The sequence below is a fragment of the Trichoderma asperellum genome, chromosome 3 (assembly GCF_020647865.1).
Source record: "Trichoderma asperellum chromosome 3, complete sequence".
NCBI classification, from domain to species: domain Eukaryota; kingdom Fungi; phylum Ascomycota; class Sordariomycetes; order Hypocreales; family Hypocreaceae; genus Trichoderma; species Trichoderma asperellum.
This window is the reverse complement of record NC_089417.1, coordinates 349469-373222: the sequence shown is the minus strand read 5'-3', so window position 1 is coordinate 373222 and position 23754 is coordinate 349469. Positions and strand designations below refer to the sequence as shown.

General features: G+C 44.3%; 9 protein-coding genes across 10 annotated transcripts; 3 read left to right on the top strand and 6 right to left on the bottom strand.

The window, feature by feature from the left end:
* Positions 1-2: 2 nt before the first annotated feature.
* TrAFT101_004717 (uncharacterized protein) lies at positions 3-1279 on the bottom strand. Its single transcript, XM_024904050.2, has 5 exons — positions 1005-1279; positions 702-926; positions 593-650; positions 367-534; positions 3-293 (listed from the first exon to the last, which is right to left on the bottom strand). The coding sequence occupies exons 1-5, from the start codon at positions 1215-1217 to the stop codon at positions 190-192; spliced, it is 768 nt and encodes a 255-aa protein (XP_024759910.2). The 5' UTR covers positions 1218-1279; the 3' UTR covers positions 3-189.
* Positions 1280-3625: 2346 nt separating this feature from the next.
* Positions 3626-4934, top strand: TrAFT101_004716 (uncharacterized protein; the record flags this gene model as incomplete). The annotated part of the gene is made up of 5 exons (XM_024900355.2): positions 3626-3852; positions 3919-4045; positions 4104-4122; positions 4173-4639; positions 4704-4934. The coding sequence occupies 5 exons, from the start codon at positions 3626-3628 to the stop codon at positions 4932-4934; spliced, it is 1071 nt and encodes a 356-aa protein (XP_024759911.2).
* A 143-nt stretch (positions 4935-5077) lies between these two features.
* On the bottom strand, positions 5078-7069 carry TrAFT101_004715 (uncharacterized protein). The gene has a single exon (XM_024908324.2). It carries the CDS (start codon positions 6936-6938, stop codon positions 5346-5348), a length of 1593 nt encoding a protein of 530 aa, XP_024759912.2. The 5' UTR covers positions 6939-7069; the 3' UTR covers positions 5078-5345.
* Positions 7070-7491: 422 nt separating this feature from the next.
* TrAFT101_004714 (uncharacterized protein) lies at positions 7492-8080 on the bottom strand. Its single transcript, XM_024909935.2, has 3 exons — positions 7876-8080; positions 7707-7778; positions 7492-7644 (listed from the first exon to the last, which is right to left on the bottom strand). Exons 1-3 carry the CDS (start codon positions 7984-7986, stop codon positions 7585-7587), a joined length of 243 nt encoding a protein of 80 aa, XP_024759913.1. The 5' UTR covers positions 7987-8080; the 3' UTR covers positions 7492-7584.
* Positions 8081-9994: 1914 nt separating this feature from the next.
* Positions 9995-11288, bottom strand: TrAFT101_004713 (uncharacterized protein; the record flags this gene model as incomplete). Its single annotated transcript, XM_024900330.2, has 2 exons — positions 9995-10958; positions 11032-11288. 2 exons carry the CDS (start codon positions 11286-11288, stop codon positions 9995-9997), a joined length of 1221 nt encoding a protein of 406 aa, XP_024759914.2.
* Positions 11289-13419: 2131 nt separating this feature from the next.
* TrAFT101_004712 (uncharacterized protein) lies at positions 13420-13802 on the top strand (the record flags this gene model as incomplete). Its single annotated transcript, XM_066127266.1, has 3 exons — positions 13420-13515; positions 13576-13584; positions 13650-13802. 3 exons carry the CDS (start codon positions 13420-13422, stop codon positions 13800-13802), a joined length of 258 nt encoding a protein of 85 aa, XP_065983376.1.
* Positions 13803-16523: 2721 nt separating this feature from the next.
* On the top strand, positions 16524-17063 carry TrAFT101_004711 (uncharacterized protein; the record flags this gene model as incomplete). The annotated part of the gene is made up of 1 exon (XM_066127265.1): positions 16524-17063. The coding sequence occupies one exon, from the start codon at positions 16524-16526 to the stop codon at positions 17061-17063; it is 540 nt and encodes a 179-aa protein (XP_065983375.1).
* A 1183-nt stretch (positions 17064-18246) lies between these two features.
* On the bottom strand, positions 18247-18813 carry TrAFT101_004710 (uncharacterized protein; the record flags this gene model as incomplete). Its single annotated transcript, XM_066127264.1, has 1 exon — positions 18247-18813. One exon carries the CDS (start codon positions 18811-18813, stop codon positions 18247-18249), a length of 567 nt encoding a protein of 188 aa, XP_065983374.1.
* Positions 18814-18965: 152 nt separating this feature from the next.
* TrAFT101_004709 (uncharacterized protein) lies at positions 18966-23339 on the bottom strand. Of its 2 annotated transcripts, XM_024908325.2 has the most exons (6): positions 22776-23339; positions 22521-22713; positions 21421-22461; positions 21092-21361; positions 20824-20974; positions 18966-20757 (listed from the first exon to the last, which is right to left on the bottom strand). In XM_024908325.2, the coding sequence occupies exons 1-6, from the start codon at positions 22904-22906 to the stop codon at positions 19865-19867; spliced, it is 2679 nt and encodes an 892-aa protein (XP_024759916.2). In that variant the 5' UTR covers positions 22907-23339; the 3' UTR covers positions 18966-19864. The 2 variants fall into 2 exon arrangements, with proteins under 2 accessions (XP_024759916.2, XP_065983373.1); XM_066127263.1 differs by having other exon boundaries at positions 22521-23305.
* Positions 23340-23754: the final 415 nt, after the last annotated feature.

The following is a 23754-nucleotide window of genomic DNA, read 5'->3' as shown; positions in this document are numbered from 1 at the left end:
AAGCGGTATACAGTATTAATTGACAAAATTAGTTAAGCGAACACATCCGCTAATATGAATGTAACTAAACGAAAGGTTTTATCATGCGACTAACCTTGACACTACTAAACTCGAGATTTTGATTCATCACATTAAGATAAGTAATATATACTAGTATCTAAGCACCACTTCTGACACAAACACACATACCTATGATAGCATCCTCTGGGCTTTTTCGTAGCTTGGGCGCGCCAAGAGCTTCTTCAGCCATTTTTCTAGATAAGGGTACTTATCGAGAGGAACGCCATCTAGGTCTAGAGGCAATCACAATTTAGAATTAGCTACACAGAATGACACCTTATATAACGTGGATGAAAAAAATCTTACCGTGGTTGGCAACCCAGCCTAGGCAGGCTATATCAGCTATAGTAATGCGGTCACCGACAAGCAGTCCATGAGGAGACTTAGCCAGGTGAGCTTCCATAGTGTTATAGAGGCGATGGGTCTCATTATCATAACGGTTAATACCGTACTCAATCTTCTCTGCTGCATATCCTGCGAATGCCTAGTTAGCGTCTAAACATCCACGGGAATGTATGTTGAAGTAGCCCACTCCTAAAATGTTCTAATTGCCCTTGCATAGGGCCAAGGCCGCCGATCTGCCAAGAGAGCTAAACGACTGTCAACCATTGAAGCTTCGGACATATCATTCCTAAACATACCCAACTCTTTACCTCCCAATATTCAGGGGAGTCCTTTGGGTATGAGAACCTGTTCTCCTTATCATAGCGTTCAACAAGGTACTCAAGGATTGCTCCGCTTTCAAAAATACGGTGCTGCTTTCCGTTCACCCATGTATCAGTCATAGCGGGGATCCGGCCATTGGGGTTGATGTCTAGAAACCAAGGTAGTTTCTGCTCGTTCTCCCTTAGCTTAACATGGTATAACTAGTAGGAGAAAAACATATGTGTAAGCAACTTGATATCCCGAATCTACTTAAAACGAGGTACATTGTCTTTCCGCACCTTGTATTCAAGCTCAAGTTCCTCAAGCAGGATCGGAACCTTGATCCCATTTGGTGTTAACGCGGTGTAAAGCGTGATGTCAGTCTTGATACCCATGCCGACAGATTGGACTTGTCGCTGTGCAGTGCAAAGTGTCCTTGTACCAAGAGCAAATTCGCGAGGCGTGTATTGTCGTAGATGGCAGATAAATGTACGGCTCAAAAGAGATTGCATTGTCTTAAACAGCTGAGACGTTTAAAACAAAAGGTTGAGCCGTGAATTTAAGCTTGCCCGTGGCGCACGTAATGCACGGTGACCAGCCAAGAACTCTAACGTTAGTCCGAAATCGTCCGCCTCCCTGCCAACAAACACAACAAGCTAGCCCTAAAATATCTCTCTTTCTTTAGGAAATACCTAATGATGAGGGGGTTAGTAATTCGGCAATTCAGTGTACTCCAATATTACAGGACAATCGGCTCACCATTGTGACTCAATGCTTCTATCCTCTGTTGTATTCGGACTTATCAGAGAGCTAAGGCAACTGAACAAGCCTGGACCCACATCTACACTGATATGCTTATATATCGTGACAATTATCTAGCTTGTATCGGACATAGATTATTCTGTAGTGTTGCTTTGATATTCACTCCGTGCATTCAGAGTAACAGGCCGTCAACATTACTAAGCGCTTAGGCAATTATTCTTACTTCGGACTTATCAGAGAGTTACTGCCTGCATAACCTCAAACCCAAATTTGCAAAAGAAAGTAAAAGTACCTATATATACATAGAGCCCATGTGTACGTAGGAAAAGGTAATCCCGCAAACCTCCTCCGAAATTCACACAATTCATAACGCAACCGTAGCTATATTCTAGCTCTCTTCTTTAAAGAAATCAAGATGGGGCACGGCAAGATCGTAGCGGATCCTCCAAAGTATGACCAAAGGTATAGCAAAATCCATCAAACTTGTTTTACGTCGTAACCTTTTTTTCCGAAAAGACGCATCTGAAGATAAGACCATCAACATCTGGGACATGACTATAGACGCTTGCCACTAGGCGCACGGAGGGTATACCACCGCTAACTCAACTCAATAGCCTTCTCACAAGACGGGCCCTAGTTGGAGAATAAAGTTATTGTCTGGGATACAGCCACAGCTACATGGCTTAAAACACTGGAGGGTCATTATTCAGTGTCCAAGCGGGCATATTCTATCTCTAAAATAGCAAGGGCTTATAAAAGCACGTACTATAACTTACAGCATTAGATTACAGCACTTGGTCACTAAAATACAGCACTTGGTCACTAAAATACAGCACTTGGTCACTAAAATACAGCATTTAATCACTAAATTACAACACATAGTCACCATATTACAGCACTTACTCACCAAATTACAGCACTTACCCACTAAATTGCCGCGTTCTTACTAGATTATAGCATTTATTTACTATGGGATTACATATAGAACTTCGTTACTAAATTGTAGCATTGATCAACAGTAAACATTATACCGTAAGGAATTCACTGTAATTTTTTTAATTTTACATGGACTAATTATAAGTGCTACAACCAGGACCCTCGTAGCTGGTTCCGTCACAATCATTGGTCTAGTCTTTTGCTCTCTGGCTTATCGGTATCAACGTATTGTTACAATACGCAGCATAAACTTAGCTGTTTTAAACACAGAATACGCCTGCTTGGGCCGGATAAGCCGCCACTATGTATTTTATGGATAATTAGAGCGCATGACAGGGTTTTCGGTAGGTAGTGTTTTATCGTATAAAGCTAATTGGATTGGGCAGTAAATACGCCTGCTTGGCAGCTTACTGAATACGCCTGCTCCGTTATTTAATACGCCTGTTTAGCTGTTGAATACGCCTGCTCGAATACTGGATAAACCATCCATAATGATATCAGTTTGTAGCTAGGGCTACGGGCTATGCTATGTACTTTAACAGTGAGTTTGAGGCTGAGACAGGTATTGTGCCTCGTAGAGAGGTATATATTACAAAAGTTCCCTGGCACGCTAATGTGATATTAGCATTTAAGTAAACAATACAACGGTACGTATCTGCTGATAAACTTAATACAAGAAACTAGGGAATATACAGGTAAACATGAAGGTGAACAGGTATCATAAGAGGCGATGAAGTATACCTTAATATAACGCTTTATGCATAAATAAATGTTAACTAACGAATTGTTACTTCTGTGCATGCATGTATTTTAACTCTATATATTTATATTGTTTAATCTTCTTGTTCTTGTATTATCTGGAACATAGCCCGAGTCCTTTCACCGAGTCATCAGCGATTTCTAAGCTAGATGACCCCTGCTCTATATTGAGAATAAATGGGCGTATAGCCGGCTTTGACGCCCGCTAATATTGCATCATACCGATGGATTTCATGACTAAATGATATCAATGAATTATCTGACTCTGTAAGATTACATGGAATTATGACGTATAACATTTCAAACGAATGGGTTGTTACGTGGTATTTGGGATAAGTATAAGTTTGGGGGCACCGTACCAACTCAAAGGCAGTCAGAGAAAGGAGTTCTCAATGACTACCATTTAAAAAGTAGTGAAATCCTTGGTTATTTGCCAGTCTAGCACCATATGGATCAACCAAAGATGACTGTCCTTTTGGTACGTGACATTGTGGTTAAATGTATGCCTGGTGTCATTCAGATCACAGATAATGCCGCCAAGCCATTCGATGAGCGCGAAGAGGTTATAAGAAGAGCTCTAAACAAGAAAGTTCTTGTTCCAAACATTCTGGAACTAATGCCTGCGTGGCCTAGCGAATTTCAGCCGGACATTGATGAGATTAATGTGAAGGTCGATGAATGGCTGAAAACGTAAGTTTAATGTTATCAACTTGTTAGTCAAATTTACTGAGCAAGGTTGTTGAAATATTTTATTAGTGTGAACGTTGCAAAGGAGAAAAAACTAAAACACCGTACTCGAGGAAATTATACTCTTCTAGCAGGCATTTATTATCCACACTGCAAAAAAGAAAAGATGCTGGCTCTCTCTCAGTTTTTATACTGGGTATGTAATATGATCGATTATATTATATTAAAAAACGCCTGGCTAACTGTTCGTACAGATCTTCTTTTGGGACGATGGTAATGAAAATCTAATATCTTGATCTATACATACTGACTCGGCTTTACAGAAATTGATACAGGTGGAGACCTCACCGAAGATAGAGAAGGCACAATTCTGTGCTGTGCCGAGACTAATAAGTGCATTGATGATTGCCTTGGCCCTAGTCCTAACTATACACCTCCTTCTGGCTCTCGAGGCACCGTGGAGATCCTCTATCCCATCTTGAGAGATCTTCGGGCTGGTCTTGGCCCTGTCTCAACTATGCGGTTGAAAAAAGAGCTCCACGATTACGTCAATGGTGTTAGCAACCAACAGAAAGTGCGCCAGGAAGATCACCTTCCAAATCCTTGGGATCATTTCCAGATGCGAGTTGATGATGTTGGAGTCATTCCAAGTATCACCCAGAATGAATATGCCATGGAGTTTGAGCTTCCAGATTGGATTCGCAAACATGAAGCCATGGAGGAGATTGTTCTGCAATGCACTAAACTGACAATCCTATTAAATGAGATCTTGTCCCTACAAAAGGAATTCGTAAGTTGTTCTCCTCTATGACTTCAAAATTTATTTGAAGGCTAACAAATTATTCTGTGGCTAGCGTGTTTCTCAACTAGAGAATCTCTGTCTCCTTTTTATGAACACTTATAATATATCTATTGAACAATCTATTAATAAGATTCTTGGCCTTCTGAAAGATCACTACACCATCTGCACTGAGGCAGAGGCCAGAATTCCTTGGAGTACAACAGATGAGAAGCTTAACAGCGATATTCGTGAGTATATTCGTGGTTGCCAAAGGTTAGCAACGGGGACCGCTTGCTGGAGGTAAGATTTTCCCTTGTATGCGTAACGCTTCTTGTACTATATCCGCTAACATTAGTAGCTACAACTGCGAAAGGTATTTTAAACTGAGCCAGCTGAATAATAAACAAGAGCTATTATTGGATTTATCCCGTACATAAATAAACATTGTACATGGTATATACCATTAGTCTGCTAGCAAGCTTGGTATATATTCCAGATTGTTACAATGTTTAAATGCTTATTTGGTATTAATTGTATTATTGCAATACTATTAGTACTTACTGAATATGGCTACTTAGGCAGATTAGGTACTAGATATGCTTGCTTAGATACCAATTACACGCATCAGCGGTGTGATATGCCAACCACGAGAAAATAGGAATAGCAATACTAAAATGTATTGTATGTAGTAGCTTTATTGCTGTATAGCGTTTGACTAATCTTCATCATCTTCATCAAGCAGCGAAGTCCACGGAAGTTGAATACGTGGTGGTCTAGATGCACCGCTCACTTTCTGAGTGACGCTACTAGATCCATGATCCATTTCTTCCAGAAGTGATTTGGCCTGAAGTATGATAATTCTTAATAGAATATTGCCATGAAGCGCTGCCGGAATGTTGACCTCTGGTACGGTCCGCTTTGTAGGTTTTGCCTCTTCTTCCGAAGACCTGCTCCCCGTGGCATTCTCCTTCGCGTTACCACTGACGGTCGTAGTTTCCGTAGGCACTACAGGACTTGGCGGGGACGTTGTATCCTTGCTAAAGTAGTTATTCGCAGCGTCTTTAACCTCACTAGATTCTTCGACGCCACCTCGGGCAAGTAGAAGAAGTGAAGTGACAAAGAGTTCTTTCAAGTATGCGAAACTATATTCTTCTGTTAATTGTGCAATAATGGGGCACAGTTCTTCAGGGAAATCCACAGTATCAGATTCGCTGAATTTTTGGCGCCAGTAGCGACAATAGGCAATGCGCTCATCTTCGCTAGGGAGCTTGAAATGGTACTTGCGATCAAACCGACTAGGTCGCTTTGTCACAGCTGGATCTAACCGTTCGATATGATTTGTAGAGCCGATCATGAGGATGCCGTCATTGGACTCAAGTCCATCAACCTCATTAAGAAAGTAACTGCGGGTATTATCGCCAACGAGGCTATCGAGGTCCTCAAAGATAAGAAGGCACGGAGCCATTCGGCGGGCCTTTCGAAATATCTGCTTAATTGACCATTTTGGCCCGGAACAAGCGTCCAGTGACTTCACATACAGAGAGTGGACTGGGTGTGGTCGTTTAGCAAGTGTGTTGATTATCGCTTTGATAGATATTGTCTTGCCGTTTCCGGGCACACCGTGAAAAATCAAGCCACGCTTCCAAGGAATTTTGAGTTTTTGATACATTTCCCGGCTGTTGAAGAAACCTTCGACGTCTTGAACAAGCTTGTCTTTCATCGTTGGATCGAGAATGACGTCGTCCCATGAAGAATCTTGCACGCTCTTCCAAAGCCCTTTGCTCTTAATCCACTCTGAGTTGTCGTATACCCAAATTTGCTCATGGAGTTCTTTTGTCCACGAACCTGACGCAAGCAATAGTGCATCGGTGGCTTCATGATGACCATCACGCATAAATTGAGGCGTATTGGCAATTAACACAAAGAGGAAGGGGGTGTTTTCATGAAACTGGTTAACGTAGATCAACTGATAGACGATGAACTCGTTGCCTTGCCACTGGTACTTCCAACGAGCAAATTTCACAGCATCTTCAAGTTTCCCCGGTGTCTGATCCATCCTAGAAGGAGGCAAACGATAGACACGAGTCGCGTCGAGGCCATCTTCAACCTGGAGAATGGACGTAGCATGCCCAGCCCGGGCATATCCTAGTAAGTCGCATGTAGATGGAGCTGTGCGTGTAATATGATATCCTAGATATGCTTGACGAAGGATCTCGTGGACGGTAGATTCGGTGTCGATACGGCCTACGCTCTTATGGGCGTTCCAAGCGGCAAGTGATTCTCGGTGGCTCCTAAATTCTTTCGCCATGATATCGCACTAAACAACAAGAATACACACATGCGGTTTTTATAGCTAAATAATAGCTGAGGAAGTTGTAATAGCTTCCCGGCCTTGTGTTCCGATTCTTTAGGTTCTTATATAGCCATTCTAAGATATAGAGGCCTGCGGTGTTTTTGCGCTTTGTTGTTGGGCGAAGGCCCGTCTACCCCGCAGTTGCTGCCTAAACACTGCCTCAATTTCTTAGTTATTACAATACTGTTGGCCATAGCTAAGTATTTCGAACCAAGTACCAAGTGAACACCGTCACGTGTAAAAAGCTCACGAAGTGGTAGTACTACGAGGAAGGGGTCCCCTACTATTTAATAGGCTACTATATGAAGTTACGGTGAAGATGTGCTAAACGTGATTCTTGGCCTGTAGTTGTACATTAACGACATGAGAAGTCTTATTGTGGTAGCGTAGTTATAGATATTAATCCATCCTTACTACACTATCTACTTCATTGTGAACCGTTAGCGGCACATTAATAATTACTCCATTATCTTTTACAATCACAGAGGACGATATCTATTCAAGAAAACTCCCCAATCTACTTCGTTAATTAATCTACAGCCACTGTTTTTAATAATTTTTCTACATTGTTGATACACCACCATACAGTGTAATAATCTTCTTATTCGCCGCAGAGAACAACACCATCGAGGTAATAACAAACACCATCGTTAATCGAGCACTAAAGATTTCAGTCAAATTAAGTTAAGTTAATAAGGGTGGTGCCTTCAGTACTGAACTTACATTGTACCCATTATTACATTTATACACTTGTCCATTTGACAATCTGCAAGTATTTGAACCAGGGTCACAAAACTAAATGCAAACACAAGCGTCAGTAACAAAATGCTGAGAAACTTGAGCTCGACCTGGTTGACGGGAAGGCGTAATGGTAGATGGAACGTGCACTTACTCCCGAACCCGTCTGTCGTTTGACTAGATCACTGGCGTAGTTTGCGGAGGGTGCTCCCATACTAGGAGTGACTGCCAGCATAAACAGGGAAAAAACTTTAGCAGCAAGCATTTTGGTTAGATGGAAGACGTTTTTCAATGAATTTTAGAAAAGAGCCTTGATAGGTGAGTAGTTGAAAGGTTTGCGTTGAGGATGCAGAATGTATAGTGGGCTGTATAGATCTATTTATTTATTTGTACGCTGTAACTGTAAAGTGAAGACATAAAGCTGCATAAAGACTGGCCTTTCCATTTCAGATATTTGTTTATAACCCTTTTAAGACAAAAGGACATGAGATTCAATATAATACACATATGTTATTTTCTCGTATAAAATTATATAATTGTTATCCTGCTAGCTGCAAGTGAGAGATTTAGCATAAACTGTACTTTTCTAATCAAGATGTTGGTTAGTGTAACATTTTGTTTGGCTTCCCCGCAGACTATTATGCCGTGCTTGCCGATGGGCTTGAAGGAAGAGGATTCAATTTTGAAAGGAAGAGGATTCAAGTTTGAAGGAAGAGGATTCAGTTTTGAAGGAGGAGGATGCAAATCTGCTGACGTAGGGGACTTTTAACCGACCCCATTACGTTACTATTTTTTTTATTGTTTTTGGCTATATCCTTGCTAGTTTATATGTAGGTATGACTACTACGGAGTACCTAATTCATATATATTTTTTGGGGGTAGCGACCCACTTTAAAGTGCTACTTTGATTGTGCTAGAAAATAATATTTTGTCAATAGTGTGTATTTATCGTAGAAAAAGTTTGTAAAAAAATATTCAATATACATTATATATTAATATGTAAAAAGAAATAATTTTGTAAATATTAAAAATATATTTTTTGTATCATTTAACTAAATATAGTACATTTTGTAGTCCACCTTATACTAGAACTTCCGCAGTAGCCGTAATGTCCTCCATTAGTATATATATTTAAAGCACTTCCTTTTACACGCCATAACCCCAACATTTCGAAGTTATACCACAGCTTAATAAGATTTCATCTTCGCGCTTTTACAACTTCAAAACCAATCTACAATTTACTTCCAAAACACTTGTTTATTTGGAAATTCTGGCAAAATGAGAATCTTCGCCTTCGCGCCCTTGGCTTTTCTCTTTAGCGTAGTTACGGCTAACCAGGGATTTTGTGAAAACCAGTTCGTGGCTACTGCTCTCACCCAATTCTTTTTTTATTATTATTCTAATCAAATTAAAAACAGAGCCGACCCAGACAGTGGTATTGGCAACTATTGTTATTGCAATGGAGATGGTAGAACCATGATTCACTATGGAGTTCTCAAAAGTGGCTGACTTATTGTGTTTAGGAAAATGCTATTTCGACAGTCCTTCAACTGGCTGTAATCCACCTGATTCGATTGCCATTCCCTGCCCATAGTCATGTTGTATAAAACATAACTGCGATTGATGACGTAGTAAATGGACGAACAGACAGGACTAACACAATTGTTTGGAGGGATAGTGCACTGAGCATAGATAGATCATTATTAGTTGTCTTGATCAAATGCAAAAGTTCACGGATATTCCAGGCAATAGCAATACAATTATTTGAAAGCGAAGATCACTGGCTCCCTTATAACGTAGTAAAATTGTGGAGAACCGTATCGGAGAATGTTACAATCTTATGTACAACAATTTACTTGTGATTGTTACCTGGAGATCATTAATAATAAGAGAGCATTGGTTTTATAGTTTTGTAAAGAAATGATCTGGGCGAGAATGGTGAGAACCGTGGTGATGTGTAGAGGATTGAATCAAGGCAGCTATTGGGAAAGTTTTACAGTACGTCGCGGGATTAGCATGCGTCGCCTACTGATTAAATTGTTAAATTACTGCTATTCTACTACTTTTGTAAAGTTAAATTTTGATACAATCGTTAATCCAGCCCCAATTTACATATCAAGAGGACATGTTTGGCTCTTGTCTAATTCTCGGGAGGCACCCAGCCATATAAACTCACTGGCGCCGTTGGTTATAACGTTGACACACCTTACTAGTGTTCTGTCCTGACAACTAGCATTTATATCGGATTCCGCATCAAAGTTCAAACTTCAGACTTATAAGATATTCATGAAAACATCCTTTAATCTTGCAAAATCCGGACTGCCGAGACCGGTAACAGCATCCCAGCCCTCAGTAGCTCTAAACGCCGGATTGGCTCCACAACCCAGGCTTACACCCGTTTTTATGTCGTTCAGCGCATCAGGGTGAGCATACAAAACTGGATTAATGAATCCCACTGGGGCCTTTCCGGCGTTTAGTCTCTCGTTGTTAATAAGGGTTATAATAGAGGCAAAAACGGGAGCTGAAGCTGAAGTTCCGTACACTGTCTCGAGCACGCCTTCGACATAGACTAGATAAGTGGACGCGAGCGCAGAAACGTCTGGGAAACCTCGACCAGCGCGCGTGAGGTTGAGAAATCCGTTCTCTTGAAGGCTAGCTAGATGTGCACCCTCGTGGCGCCGATCAAAGTACGTGGAAATTGCCTTATGCTGATAAGCTGGTACGGGAAATACGTTGCTGAAGCCACCACCTGATGTGGATTGTACTCCTGGTAGAACGACATTAAAAGCAGTCTCTTCATCTGCCGTCTGTGTATTTCTTATTACATTTGTAGTCCCGGTGACGGAACCATTCCCGCCCGTGGATTGAGTGAGTCGCTGAGTTCCCCCTACCGAAGTGATCCAGGGGCAAGCTGCGGGCCATTGAGGACTAAATTCACCAGTTGTGGCGTTAGAGACGCCTGTGGTGTTGTTAATGCAAGTTCCAGGTGAATAGCCACTAGCTGGTCCGTAGTCACCGCTGCTCGCGACAACGGTCACACCCATCAGCCCTAGTTTAAGGAATTCGATACACTGCCGCTTCAAGTAGGCTATGGGAAATTTGTCTTCAGGATCTGTATATGAGATTGACAACACTTTTGGTGGCGTTACATTGCCGCAATCGGTCTTGTTGTAACCTCCCGGCTGCGGGTCAGGATACTGGGGGTCGAGAGATGAATCCAGCGATCCGCAGTAGTATCTTAAGTTGTGTCAATGGAATTTTCTCTGTTTTGAACGGCCACTGGTATGAAACATAGTGTGAGGATACTAACCTATCAAAAGCTGCCAACATATTATTTATGTCTCCCGAGACAAACTCATCGCCAACTTGAATATCCAATACTGTTGCAGGACTCGTCAAAGCCATAGCATATTGAAAGTCTAGATCGGCTTCCAGGTTGAATGGCGTGAGATTGTAACTTGTCTGTAGATATCCACCGTCAATCGAGTCGACAACTGGGCGCTGGCCGACCAGATCCGGCCGGAATAGACCAAAAAACTTATCAAGATCTTCAGGAAGCCAGGTCATCCATGCGATCTCATAAATACCGAATGTATTAGAAGCGTTGGCGGTCTTGTTTGTGTTTGGGGGGATATTATAGAGCTCGGTCAAACATGAAGGGATCGTGTATATGCTACAATTTACTGATGCAGAATTGGACAACTTAATTTTGTCCTGCGTCTGATGCCTTGATTGGGCCCCAAGCTCGGGCCCTCGTTTTTTTCTGGTGACGTTTAAGGTTGACTGAGGCACCCTCGGACCGCTTATTGTGAGATAGTCGACTAAATGAGACACAGATGTCGGGATGGTATAGTCCGTGCATTTTAATTTATTTGTCCGGCCAGACTCATAGGAACAGGTAATATTGAAGATTCGTTCGACTTCTCCCAAAGTTGAACGGATCAAGAAGTGTCCTCCAGCGTGCGATGATGACAACCGAGCAGGTGGAATACCCAATTTGCTCAGCCAGTCTGTAACGGATTTTGTACTCTGTCTAGGGGGAACAAAAGTTGTAGCAACTTTTTCTGCGGACCAATGCTGTCCATATTCTGGTGATGTTGGATCCGAAACCTTCAACAGGGAATCTATTGCTAGATCCACATTGTTTTGAGAGATGGCAATGTGAACCTGGACTGGAAAGGCAGCCCCCAACAATTCATTCAAGTTTCTCCTTGCCACGAAATGATTCTTGGGAAGTAACGTATCCGCATTACAGGGCCCAAAGAGATAGACAAAGAAGAGTAAGATAAGTTGAATGTAGCAAAACATTTTTAGAGCTGTTTGCTGTTCGTCTCAGTGACAAACGGAAAGCAGTCGTGATCTGATTTGTGATTAATAATTCATCAGCGATTGTAAGTGTTTTGTTTAATATAATGTAATAGGTAATTTGAAATATAGTCTTGGGCTTTAGCAGGTGCTTACAAAAGAAATGTTTCATAGAAATTACAAATTTAGGGAATGCAAATAAATAATAAAGGTTTAGCAAAAAAATAAAATTGCATGGTAAATTCAATACTTTAGTTATACTACATAACGAATATACTGTATTAAGTATCAATATTTGTAATTTAAATAGTATATGCGAAAACGATGTTACTATGCTACATGCGATAGTTATATATCCATAAAAGTAAGCTAAAACTTAATAATTAGGATCTTTGTTTCATTTTAGCTAAGAAGTATGTAAGTTGCATTGTATTATATTATTGTACACACACCTACTAATGTCTCGTCGCAATAAGGATTCTGAACTAATGTACAATAACAATAATCTATACTTTAGCCGGACAAGGGAAATGTAAACTATTGATTAATACGAATTATTATATCCCCACTTCATATATCTAAGTATTACTTCTTATAATTCAATTCTAATACACTGTACGGATTTAAATAACACGCCGGCAATAAGCAGAGGAGTTGATCCCCCTCCTTTCCCAATGTAACGGCCGACTTCCGTGTGTAAAGCCCCCAAATCTTAGTCAACTTTTTACGTTTTATAGGAACTAGCGTTGCCGATCTTAAAATTCCTTACAAAGGTCCTCAGCCTGATTTTTCTATTACAATCTTACAAACAACAAATCTAATTATAGCTAGTTTGGTTTAAACATATATTCAGTTATTGGCTAGCTATGGATATATCCTTCATTTTATTCCACTAGGATCTGAAATAGGAGTTGGGGTATTTTGTTAGGATCCGAGGTTCCACCAGGATCCGAGGATTCCATGAGGATTTGAGACATTCCATTGGAATACGAGGTATTCCATCATGATACGAGTTATTACATTGGGATTTGAGGTATTAACTTATTCTACTTTGTAAGGAATTAGGCTAAAATAATTTCCAGCGTATAATATAATATTAAAATAAAGCTACTGCTATAGTATATTTAGGATAGCTTCGATTCCTGTAGGATCTAGCAGGTCTTACAAGATATATTCATAATTTTATTGTGTATTAGTTTGACCTTTTAGTACAGTATCTAGATAGTAGCTCAACAGAAGACAATGGCTTGGCGAATAGGTATACAAGACAAGTATATATTGCATCGTGGTTACCCTTCCTTATCATAGAAAGAGCCATATTTTGAGGCAAAAGCAAACTCAAGTACACTTATTTATACTCTTTTTGACTTGATCAGGCCATTTATTATTAAATATGAAGTTCCTTCTCTGTTCAACGGTTTTGGCCGCAGGCATCGCTTCTGCTGCCTCCATTCCTTCAAAGCTTGACCAACGCGCCTCTGGGATTCCGGTAACTTTTATTTCATTCATACTATAGAGCTAATAGCCGATACTGACTTTTGAGTAACAGGGAGCCGCGGTACGAATTTCTACGCAAAATTTCTTGTATAAGTCTCGATTGAAACTAACTAATTGACTGAATAGCTTGCTTGTCTAGCTGAATGCGCACCTCTTGCTGAAGCTCTTCCAGCATATGCTGCATGCCTCGCAATTTGCACCGCAGCTGCTGAAGAGGGAAAACCTGTGAACTCTACCGACGTTGTTTCTACAAAGCGCGCCGTTCTGCCTTCGGAGTAAACGTTCAATAGCGTTGTTTCAGTGTCAACGCACTATATTTGGAGATTAGTATGGTCTGCATATAGTTATTTAGCAAATTATAAACAGTTCATTGGGCCCAAAGCTCTTATCTTTTTGCCTGTGAGTGTACATGTGGTATGAAGTTAGAGATGTAGTTTCGAAATAGCCAAACAATTCAAATATCATCCCATAGCCGATATACTATCTTTTAAAATCTCCCGGATACCTAATAACCATTGATCTAAGATATAGTTGCTACATCAAACTGGTTTAAATATTACGCTGAATTTATCCAAGGAAGTCGAATATTGGTTTACGTTGCCTATATTAGAACATGTACAAGCGAGGAACATGAACAAAAGATTAAGTGCACACTGTAGCTGGAAAAGATAATGCATAACTCTAAAGGTTACCGAATAACCATTAACTTAAGCCATGCCATCAATAATAAAGCAAGTCAAAGTAGAAGGCCCCCTTCCATGCGCGCAACCTCGCTACCATCCGTGGCTATACAGTTCCATCGTGGCCCAAACAGTATCCTCTGACGATATGCTCCCGTCGGTCGGAAGGTGTATAAGAACCCCGTGGACTGCTGCTTGCGGCTATAAATTCATTGTTAAAGCCTAGTGGCTATGCTCATCGTAAATATTAAGCGTATGTACTGCATAGCTTAACAAAGTCAAATAGAGTAGAAACAGAAGTAGCAGTTATGTCTCTACATTACCAAGCGCGCATTTAAATTCGCCAGATACAAGTTTCGTAAAGAATCTAGTATTCTGGAAGTCCGTACTATAGAAAGGAAAGTAGAGAGAGAAGAAAGACAAAATACAAGTTTCTAAAATTTCACTTAGTATCGTGCATAAGGCGTGGGACTTTGGAAGGAAAGCTAAATACAAATTCCAACATCATTAATTAGCATAGCACGTAAGGTTAGGGCACAAATAGAGAGCAAACGAACGATCCAAAGAGAAAATAGAAAAGTAAAGAGGAAAAAGAGAACCAAGAGGCAAGAAGAATTTTGCGACTGTTCGTTCGCCTCCAAATCCGGATGGTTAGACTGTAGAGCAAAATCGAGTTGACAGGCTAACTCCACTCGCCCCCAACAACCTTCGCTTGCGTGGCTCAGCGGGGAGGACGTTGTACTCCTTTTCTTTTTTCCGCGACAGTCGTAGGGCGATTCTAGTTGACATCATCAACAGATAATGTAGACGTATTTGAAGATTTGGAGATGGCAAGTAGAGCAATTGCTTTCGTGAGCTGTGCTGCGTCGTTGACGACAATGAATGTTGACGACCATTTCTTATGACTGGACATTATATGAAGGGAAACAGGGGTGCCTATGACGATATTGACCTTTAAATAAAGAGAGGCAACAGTCGGCGAGCCTCAGCAAGATGGTTCTTTCGTTTAATATTGTTATGATTGTTTGTAGGGCGTATAATACTTGAAGGCGAGTTGACAGGACCCGCAGTACCGGCTCATAAAATCGGGAAAAAGCTTTCGTCGTCTTTATTATCTAATTTATACCAGATACGACCTCTACTCTCTAACTTGGCAACAGCTATTACCAGGGCTGGGTAATTATAGGAGAGCTGTCGTTCCCTAAATTAGACGGATGTTGTGAGCCCTATAAAAATTTCTCTTGTGGGTATAACATGTTCAACCAGGCGCATATCCTGAGGTCTGATGATAGGTACAAATCCGACTTGGGAGGTTTAGGGGAAAAGGGCAAGAATTGTTGCTAAGGGCATTATGATCAACGTCAACAGCGTCCTTGGTCGTCGTTGCCTTCTGGGGCGATATTCCTCAAGCCTGTTCTGTCATAAATTTGTTGCAACTAGTCTTGTTCAACCCCTCTACATGCTTGGTTCTGTAATTGACTATCAGGGGTAATGATATTTACGCCGGGGTGTGTTACATATGTTGCACTCTTGTTATTTCGTTTCCTTTGCGGCGTTGCTGCCGTCGCTCCTAATGTTGTAGAAGAGCCACTGTTTGCCGATATATATGATTTACCAGACAGAGCCAAGAGGTAGGTCAATGGCATCTTGTTACAACAGATTTGCAGAGGAAGCTCACTCTACGCTCACTCAGGCATGCTGCTTTAAGGAAAAAAGAAGCTGGGACGGGTGAGCAAAAGGTTATGGGGTGCCCTGCAGGTGCTTTGGGTGGTTGAAGGTGAGCGACAGTATCCACTTATGGGGCATAGTAAATATTATGGCTCTTTGAAATATTTAATGCAGGCTGCACCCCTCAAAATAGTTTCCAAGGTCATCATCGTGACTTATTGCCACCCTCTTAAGAAGTGTTTAATCCCATTCGGGCTGGAAAAAAAAAAAAAGAAAAAGAAAAGAAAAACGCTCTAGTCAGGCTTCGCCACTTATTTCTGTATTTGATGGCTGGATATTTAATTATTTGCTTGCTTGATTGTTTGCTCGATTGCTCGATTGTTTGTTTGTTTGTTTGACTGCTTCTGTTTATTAGCTAGGTAAATGCCGCTTAATTTGCCGATCATTTTTATCTTGGCCCCCTGACCTTTTCATTCTTTTTGGACAAACTAGACTAGAACTTTTCCACTTTCTCTAATCCACACCAGGCCAAGCGTCAAGACCAAACTGTCAAAGAGTCAAAGTGAGTGAGCCACCTATATGCGCTAGACTCTCGTTCTATGATTGCGTCTACTGACGACAGCTAATAATTCATTAGTATTCCTGACACGCCATGGCCGGGTCTCGTCTCGAGTCGGAGCAATACACGTCGGAAGCGTTCGTCGAAAGCGCAGGCGGCGTCTTATTCCGCCTATCTTCTCGTGAGGTCTGTGTACTTCATCTTTTGAATCGTGATGAGTATGTGTTGGCCAAAGGACGACGCAATTGCGGAGAAGCTCGCCATGAAGCCGCCCTACGCGAGGTCACCGAAGAGACAGGCTTTACTTGTCGCCTCCTTCCGGTAAATATGCATACTCGCGCCCCGCCAGCTGTGGAAACCGAGCAGTTGGACGACCAAGCTCGTTTTTACACGAATCTTTGCGAACCGTTTACCTTGCAAATCCGCCGCCTTGGGGAAAACCAAGTGAAGCTTATATGGTGGTTCGTCGCCGTTCTGGATGAGGAAACATCGCCAAAGGAAACGATGGAGAAGGACAGATACGCGGTTGAATTTTTTAGCTATACGGACGTTCTGGACAAGCTAACGTTTCAGTTGGATCGGGATATGGTTAAGAAGGCTATCGAGCTCGTGGAGAATACCTATAAGGAGTGACGCAGACATCGTGGGATTGGAGCTGTTATTTAACATCGGAGTGTGTTATCATTCAAGGATTAAATGGAACTTTGACCGACGGATGGATAAAAAACAGCCGCCTGCCGTATTCAAGAACTGTGGCTCAGTAAGGAAATATAGCTGTGGTCGTTTGCGTCATACTAAATGTTGAAGGCGTTGACATTTAACTAACAGTTGTGCCTAGATGATGTTTTGTCAAGTTTGTAGGAAGCTGAAATGGATTAAGAGACGAGATAGAGAGCACCCGGAGGTTCGCTGACGGCATAAAAAGATGCCAGGGCAGGACGGTTCCGGGGCCGGAACTGTTGAAGCATGGGGAGCTTTTCTTAGACTGCACAAGCCGAGTAAGTGAATATTATGAAGATCATTTAAAGCTCAGTATCAAAGAAGAACTTTCAAATTAAACATATGATCCTTCAATGCGACTGTGGGAGGCCCTAATAAAGCTATAAGGGCTAGTTTCCACAGCGATTGTAAATGACGGTCAAGTACAAACGGTAACCGCATCCGATTTATGCTTGTCTAGGTAGGGGCTTAAGCAAGCAGGCTTGCTGGCTGGGTCACACGAGAACGAACTTTGGGTATAGGTTATTACAGAGGTGATATTTACAATCAAGATAAAAGGGTCAATAAGCCTGTCTTAGCTGGGTCAGTGCAGGGCTACGTTCAAAATCTAGAATCCATCCTAAGATCAAATGGATCAACCCTTGAAGATCCAGGCACAACTTATTATAACTCACAAGTTTAGTTCCACTACACTTCATAGAGTTCAAGGCATATTATCTCCAGTTGGTAGCTTTTCGAACTGTTCGCGACCGGTTCTTGTACAGCTCCCCTCTACTTCCCACCTATAACACCTGCAGCGAACCGTCTTCTCAAAAGTGACGCCGAAGACCAGACTTACACCTATAAATGAGCTTAGAAGTCAACCATCCATCATGAGTCCTCAAAGCAATTGACTCTTCCCGATAATTTCCCACTATTCACACCATCCCAGCCTTCTGCGGTACCAATCCCCTGTCTTTCGAGAATGATATTAGGGCGGAGATGGACCCGGAAAGCGGCCCATTGTTCTCCAACACGAAATCTGCGTACGGTCGAATATTCATCACCCCCCTCTTCAGTTTTATCCTATCGTTCCTGGTCAGCTCTTCTTTGGATACTAGCGATTGCTTCCGCCGCTGGCTCTCTTCGTGTCGATGAACACGATCCGAAGCTTCTCACCGAGCCATGACTTGAGATACTGGGCGACAGAGTCTCGGTGGAGGCTTTCGATCGTGAGCAAGCGAAGCCTGTAATGGCTTCTCTGGAACCGGTCAAGCTCATGGAACAGATACAGAGCTTGCTCCTTCTCCGGCAGGTCATGGACCGATCGTCCGATCGTCTCGCTTAGTCTGCTGTTGAAGTATGCAATCTTTGCCCGGAATGCCTGACTTGTTCCAAACGTTTCACAAAATGCTTCTGCAATGGTGCTTTTACCACACTCGGAGAGCCCACCGAAGGCGTAGATGCCGGCCAGATTCTGCATCGTCGGTTGGAAGAGTGGGTTGGCTGTCTGCTCGAGGAGGACTTTCCGAATCTGATCTTGTATGCCTCTGATGCTGTCGGTAGTGGTGACGTAAATAGTGTGCTGGTACACCCCCGCCAGCTCTTGTCTCCGTAGTTCAGTTTGAAGTAGGTGTTGGTATCGGTTATTCCGCTTGTCGTTGGAGTTGGCTTCGCGTTTCATGGTGAGCTGAACCACCAATTGGTCCTATGATCTGTGGAGATGGCACAACAGTTTCCTGGCGCTTAACATTCTGGTTTGGGTTATCATTTGCCGTCGTTTTCTTCCTACCTGTGGTTTGTCTACCAGAAACATATTATTCAATCCTTACAATCACACATATGTATCAAATTTACGATCTAGAGCACAGAGATAACGCAATGTGTCCAGCGGAAAAGAAACGGCGGCACAACCTGCAGGAAATTGAAGCATTTTTGAAACCTTTGCATCATGATTATGGAAGAGCCAGTCGTTATGTTCACGTTACCATCTTTGGCTGTGATTTATGCAACGCCATAGAATACTTGTTGTTCTAGGCGTATGCAATCATTTTTCGAGGTAAATGTGATGCCTAACTGATCGTCAATTGTCAGTCAGTTTCACTCTGCATAGGAATATATGGACTCTCTGACTGTGAAGTCGGCTTAGCATTTTCCTAGGAGAGCAAATCCATACTCGGTCGAATCATCCTGGCAGGTTCTAACTTGGAACCAGTGATAGTTGGCTCATTCATTGCTCTGGTAATTTCTCTCTTTTCTACTTCATATTACACGATTACCATGGAAGTAGGGACTACTTGGGCAACTAAGATCAAACACCACCGACTTCCTATGGTGTGCGATGGTAGTCCAGCGTAAGCAACCTCTTGCAAGCCGTACCATGGTGGTTTTGAAGCTAATGGAATCTAAGAATTGTCATTTCTCTCTTCTGGCTTGGTCAGACTCAGCATTATCAGAAATTTCGGGGTTATTGGTTGGTAACAGTTATTGGTTGCTCATTATGGAGTTGCTGAAGTATAAACGGACGCATACAGGCAATTTACTGCCTTGGTACACGCGGCTGCAAGCACAGTCAGGCCGATCACCGCTGTTTGTCTGCCCCTGGCTGGCAGCCCCATGTATGGGAAACCGGGAATCCATTGGGCATGCTGACTATTACTGTCCCATGCACCTGGGGCGAGAAGATCTCCGTACAGAAGAATGCATACATCTGTACTTACGCCTACTTCAATGTGTCAGGAGGCGGCCGCCGACCGAATCCGATGGAGCAACTGCAGCCCCTTTCCCATGGCTTGACAACGTCCCCAGGCAGAAGCGGCGCACAGCACCCGGGCAACCTCCTGGATAAGCCGTGCCGCACCGTCCGGGCCGATGATACAGCCCACACCCGCTAGATAGGGGCGCATCCGGGCGCCGTGTTTCAGCCAGGTCTGCTCGTCATGCTGGCTGTTCTTCTGGTCTAGGCGAAATGTTGCTGGCACGCCTATTTCGTCTTGATCAAGCACTCGCTCAACGTCCTGCTGTGCAGGCACACCGGAAATCTCTCCATAAATCCAAAGGGCCTGGCAAGAGACTGTCATCGCGTGGCCCTCAAAATACGCATGCATGTTGGAATGACGAATGCAGCGGTACAGCTTGCCCGCGTGTAAGGCGACCTGACGAGCCTCTCCACCGCGTTGTCGTACCCAAATCCGGAGACGTTTTTGGCAGTCGAGAATATCGTCACTCGATACGCGGTACCCGCAGTAGCAAAAAAGCTCGCCTAAGGATATACCGAGAAGGATACCAATCGAGTGATAGTGTATTAGGATCGCAGACTTGAGCGAAGACAGCCTGGGCAGCTCCTCAATACCCGAACACAAGATACGCAGGTATTCCATGGCCCTGCTATTGCCTGGAAAGGAAGTTTCTTGTGCCATATCTAAGGTGTCATCAGGTTGCAGATCATTTGCAGTAAAACCAGGCGGTGACCAGAATCCATCTTCCAGGCAGTGACGATACCGCAGCGCAGTTCTGAAGATGCCCAAGACAAGCAGCAGGGTGGAGAAATCACCGAGATTTTGCGGGTAGGTCTTGGTTCTGTACAAGTTGTTCAACTCCTGTCGGATGCTCAGGGGCCGTTCTGCTCCTGCACCACAATTGCTCAGCCGCCTACGATAGCATGAGTTAACATACCTGGGAATTTATGACTCACCGCATTCGCCTTGCTTCCGGAGGACTTCAAGCCACGCAGCTGCGGTAGGAGCCCGCCACAGCTCCTCCGGACCTGGAAGTTTAAGCCGAAGAAGATCTGTCGGGATGATTGGTGGCAGGTCGAAAAACAACGCATTTTGGCTGTCGAGGAGCTGATCTCGCAAGACTCGTTAGCGAGGTTTGGTAGAGAAAGAGCAAACAGCAATCTCAGGGGCCATATGCTTTCATCATGGAAAAACAGGGGGAGGCACAGGGTGGTACAGACTGACCCAGACTGAATATGCCAGCCGGCACATGCTCTCTTTACGACTCCACAATTTCCATGCCTCTGTACATGACTGCTCTGGGTCTATTCCATCAATACGCCGTCCTATTTCGTTGAAACAGTTGACTTTTCGGCACACTGATGCGATGAGACTCCGAATTGACTGGGCGGACTCAGTGAGCCTGAGGTCGCCCGAGAATTGCATACCAATCTGGTTCAGTAAGCCAGCCTGTGCTAACCACGGCTCACGCGTTGCGCCATAGTCCTCTTCAATCTTGTTCACATTCTCAGCTTCATACTTTTTCAGGTCAGGTAAGGATGTTGTATACGCACAGCGACATGAAAGGCCCGGCGAAGAAATTCCTGGAAAACTACCACGCAATCAGCCGCAGCAGGGACCCGCGAGTAGCGACATCCGATCGTCACCAAAGCAAGGAGTACTAGCCAATGCTCGTAGCAAGGGTCAAAGCTCGGTTTGTGGATGAAGGGGAAAAGGGGGTCGAATTCCTCGAAGAAGAGCTGCATAAACGCGTTGCAAGCGGTAATCGAGGGGAAAGCACCGGTCGAGAACTGCTTGTACCCAACTTTGGCCGTGCCGTTTAAGGCTTCGAAATTTGCTACGATTTGATCGTACTTTTGTTTGGGGAGAGGGCCTACGTGGGCCAGGTCCTCGGCGCACCATATGGCGTCCTTTTCCCTCGAGGATAGAATAGGGTCAAAGGCTCCCATGATGAGAGGGGTGGCCTGGCCCTTGCCGATCCTCGCACTTTGATATTTCCATGCATTATGTATGTAGTCGTCGAACCGCATTGCTTGGCCCAAGTTTGGCTCGGGGCTAGCTCTCGCAGCGAGGAAACTCGGAACAGGTGCGCGAGACTCCGGTAGATGTTGGCCTGAGTCCGATGCAGAAATTAAAGCACCTGCTTGCGAAGGGGAGGATATCTCTGGAATCATTGCCTGTGGAAAGCCGGCATTTGGGCACTGATGGAGAGAGCCGAGATCCAGAAAGCTGTCCCAGAAAGACGGATCCTGTGCAGCCAAGTCGAGCGGGTAGGGATCAGAAGACTGGAGCCCAAAGGCCAGAGAGGCAAAATCGAAGCCAGGATGCAGGGCATTTGTGTGCTGCGGTGTCTCTGAGCATTCCGGCGCAGCCCCATACCCGGACGGGATGGAAAGCAACTGCTCGCCGGCCACAGCCGTGGGGACAACCGGAGTGGGAAGGCCATCAGAGCGTGTCGACATGCCCGGGGAACTGCCCGAATCGCCTGCACCATGTGTCGTTGGCCGTGGCTCCTGCAGCTCGGCATCCGAGTGGCCACTCTTGAGCGAGCGATCGATGGCCGTGCTCATATATCGAGGGTCATCGTTGGATGACTGCCAGCAGCCGTTAGTCGGGCTCTTCCAAAGCCGCACGTCTCGGGTATAACACTTGCCTGGGAAGACTGTGGATGCCGGTACGAGCACAGCTGGTTCCTGGAGAGGCATCGGCTACATGGTTGGTGGCCATCGCAGCGCAGCTTGGATCGCGAGCACTCGCGGCATGCCCGCTTTACCCGCTTTGCCCTGCTCTGCTGGCGGTCTCGATGGCTCCCCTCATGCAGTGGGAGATGCCGCTGCAGGGTGTCTCTGTCGTCGGCCAAGACGGTTAGCAGCCCTCCAAACTTGATGCCAGCAACGAGATGGCCTACTTGCGCGAGAATGCGCGCCGGCAGTGGGGGCAGGAGAAGGGCCGCTGGCCCAGATGCCGCGTCCTGTGCCTCAAGAGGTGCTCGGCTCGGCGAAAGGCCGCGCCGCATTCGCTGCAGACATGGCCAGCCATGATGGATGATGGAGCGGCGACGAGGACAATGATGAATCGATGGTGGTCGTTATAGACTGGAGATGGCTTCGAGTGCAGGAACCATAGAGGCTTTAAAGCGGGCCAGCTTGGCCCACCGAAATAGGTTGTAGAACGCAAGATGCAGATCCAAAACCCGGAAAACAATGAAACCCTGTATCCAACTATCACTCATGCGTAGTCGTGAGCGCTCCGACTCTCACGACAAGAAGACAGACTCTTGCCACCACGCATCGAAGCCTGTTTCCCCCCTGGGTCAGGCTCAAAGTCAGCCCTGCAAGGGTCTGCGGTCCGCTGGCGGCAACACTGGGGTTCGGCCTCGGGGATGTGACTCCCGCAGCACTGTACTGTGCTGTCATCGACCAGGCCCTGGTTCTGTGGGTTCGCATCAGCCTCGATCGAGACAAACCCTCAAGCCCGGCATGGCCACCTGGATGTGACCTTCACACACCGGCGACCCGAGCGGGGTGACCCCACGCGGGAAGTGCAATGGGGGCATTGGTAAGCATACAAGTAACGACATATCCTTCTAACGAAGCAGAACGCAGAGTGGAAGCATCCAAGAACGTAAGTTAGAGACTGCAAATCTGAAAAACCATCTGGTAGGGCAACCCAAAGTAACTCTATTGTCAATATCTACCTTAGGCAGTGGTTCCTAATTCTGGGGGAGAGGGTGTAACGAGCCCTAGTGACGACGGTGAAACAATTCGGAGCAGCGCGCTCTATCCTCTCTGTGTTGTCGGTGGTGGGCTGCTCCCGAACCCTCTAACATGCCCCTTCACCACGGCAAATGTCCTGAATAGGAAAATTTGAACATGTTCCCAAGTAAT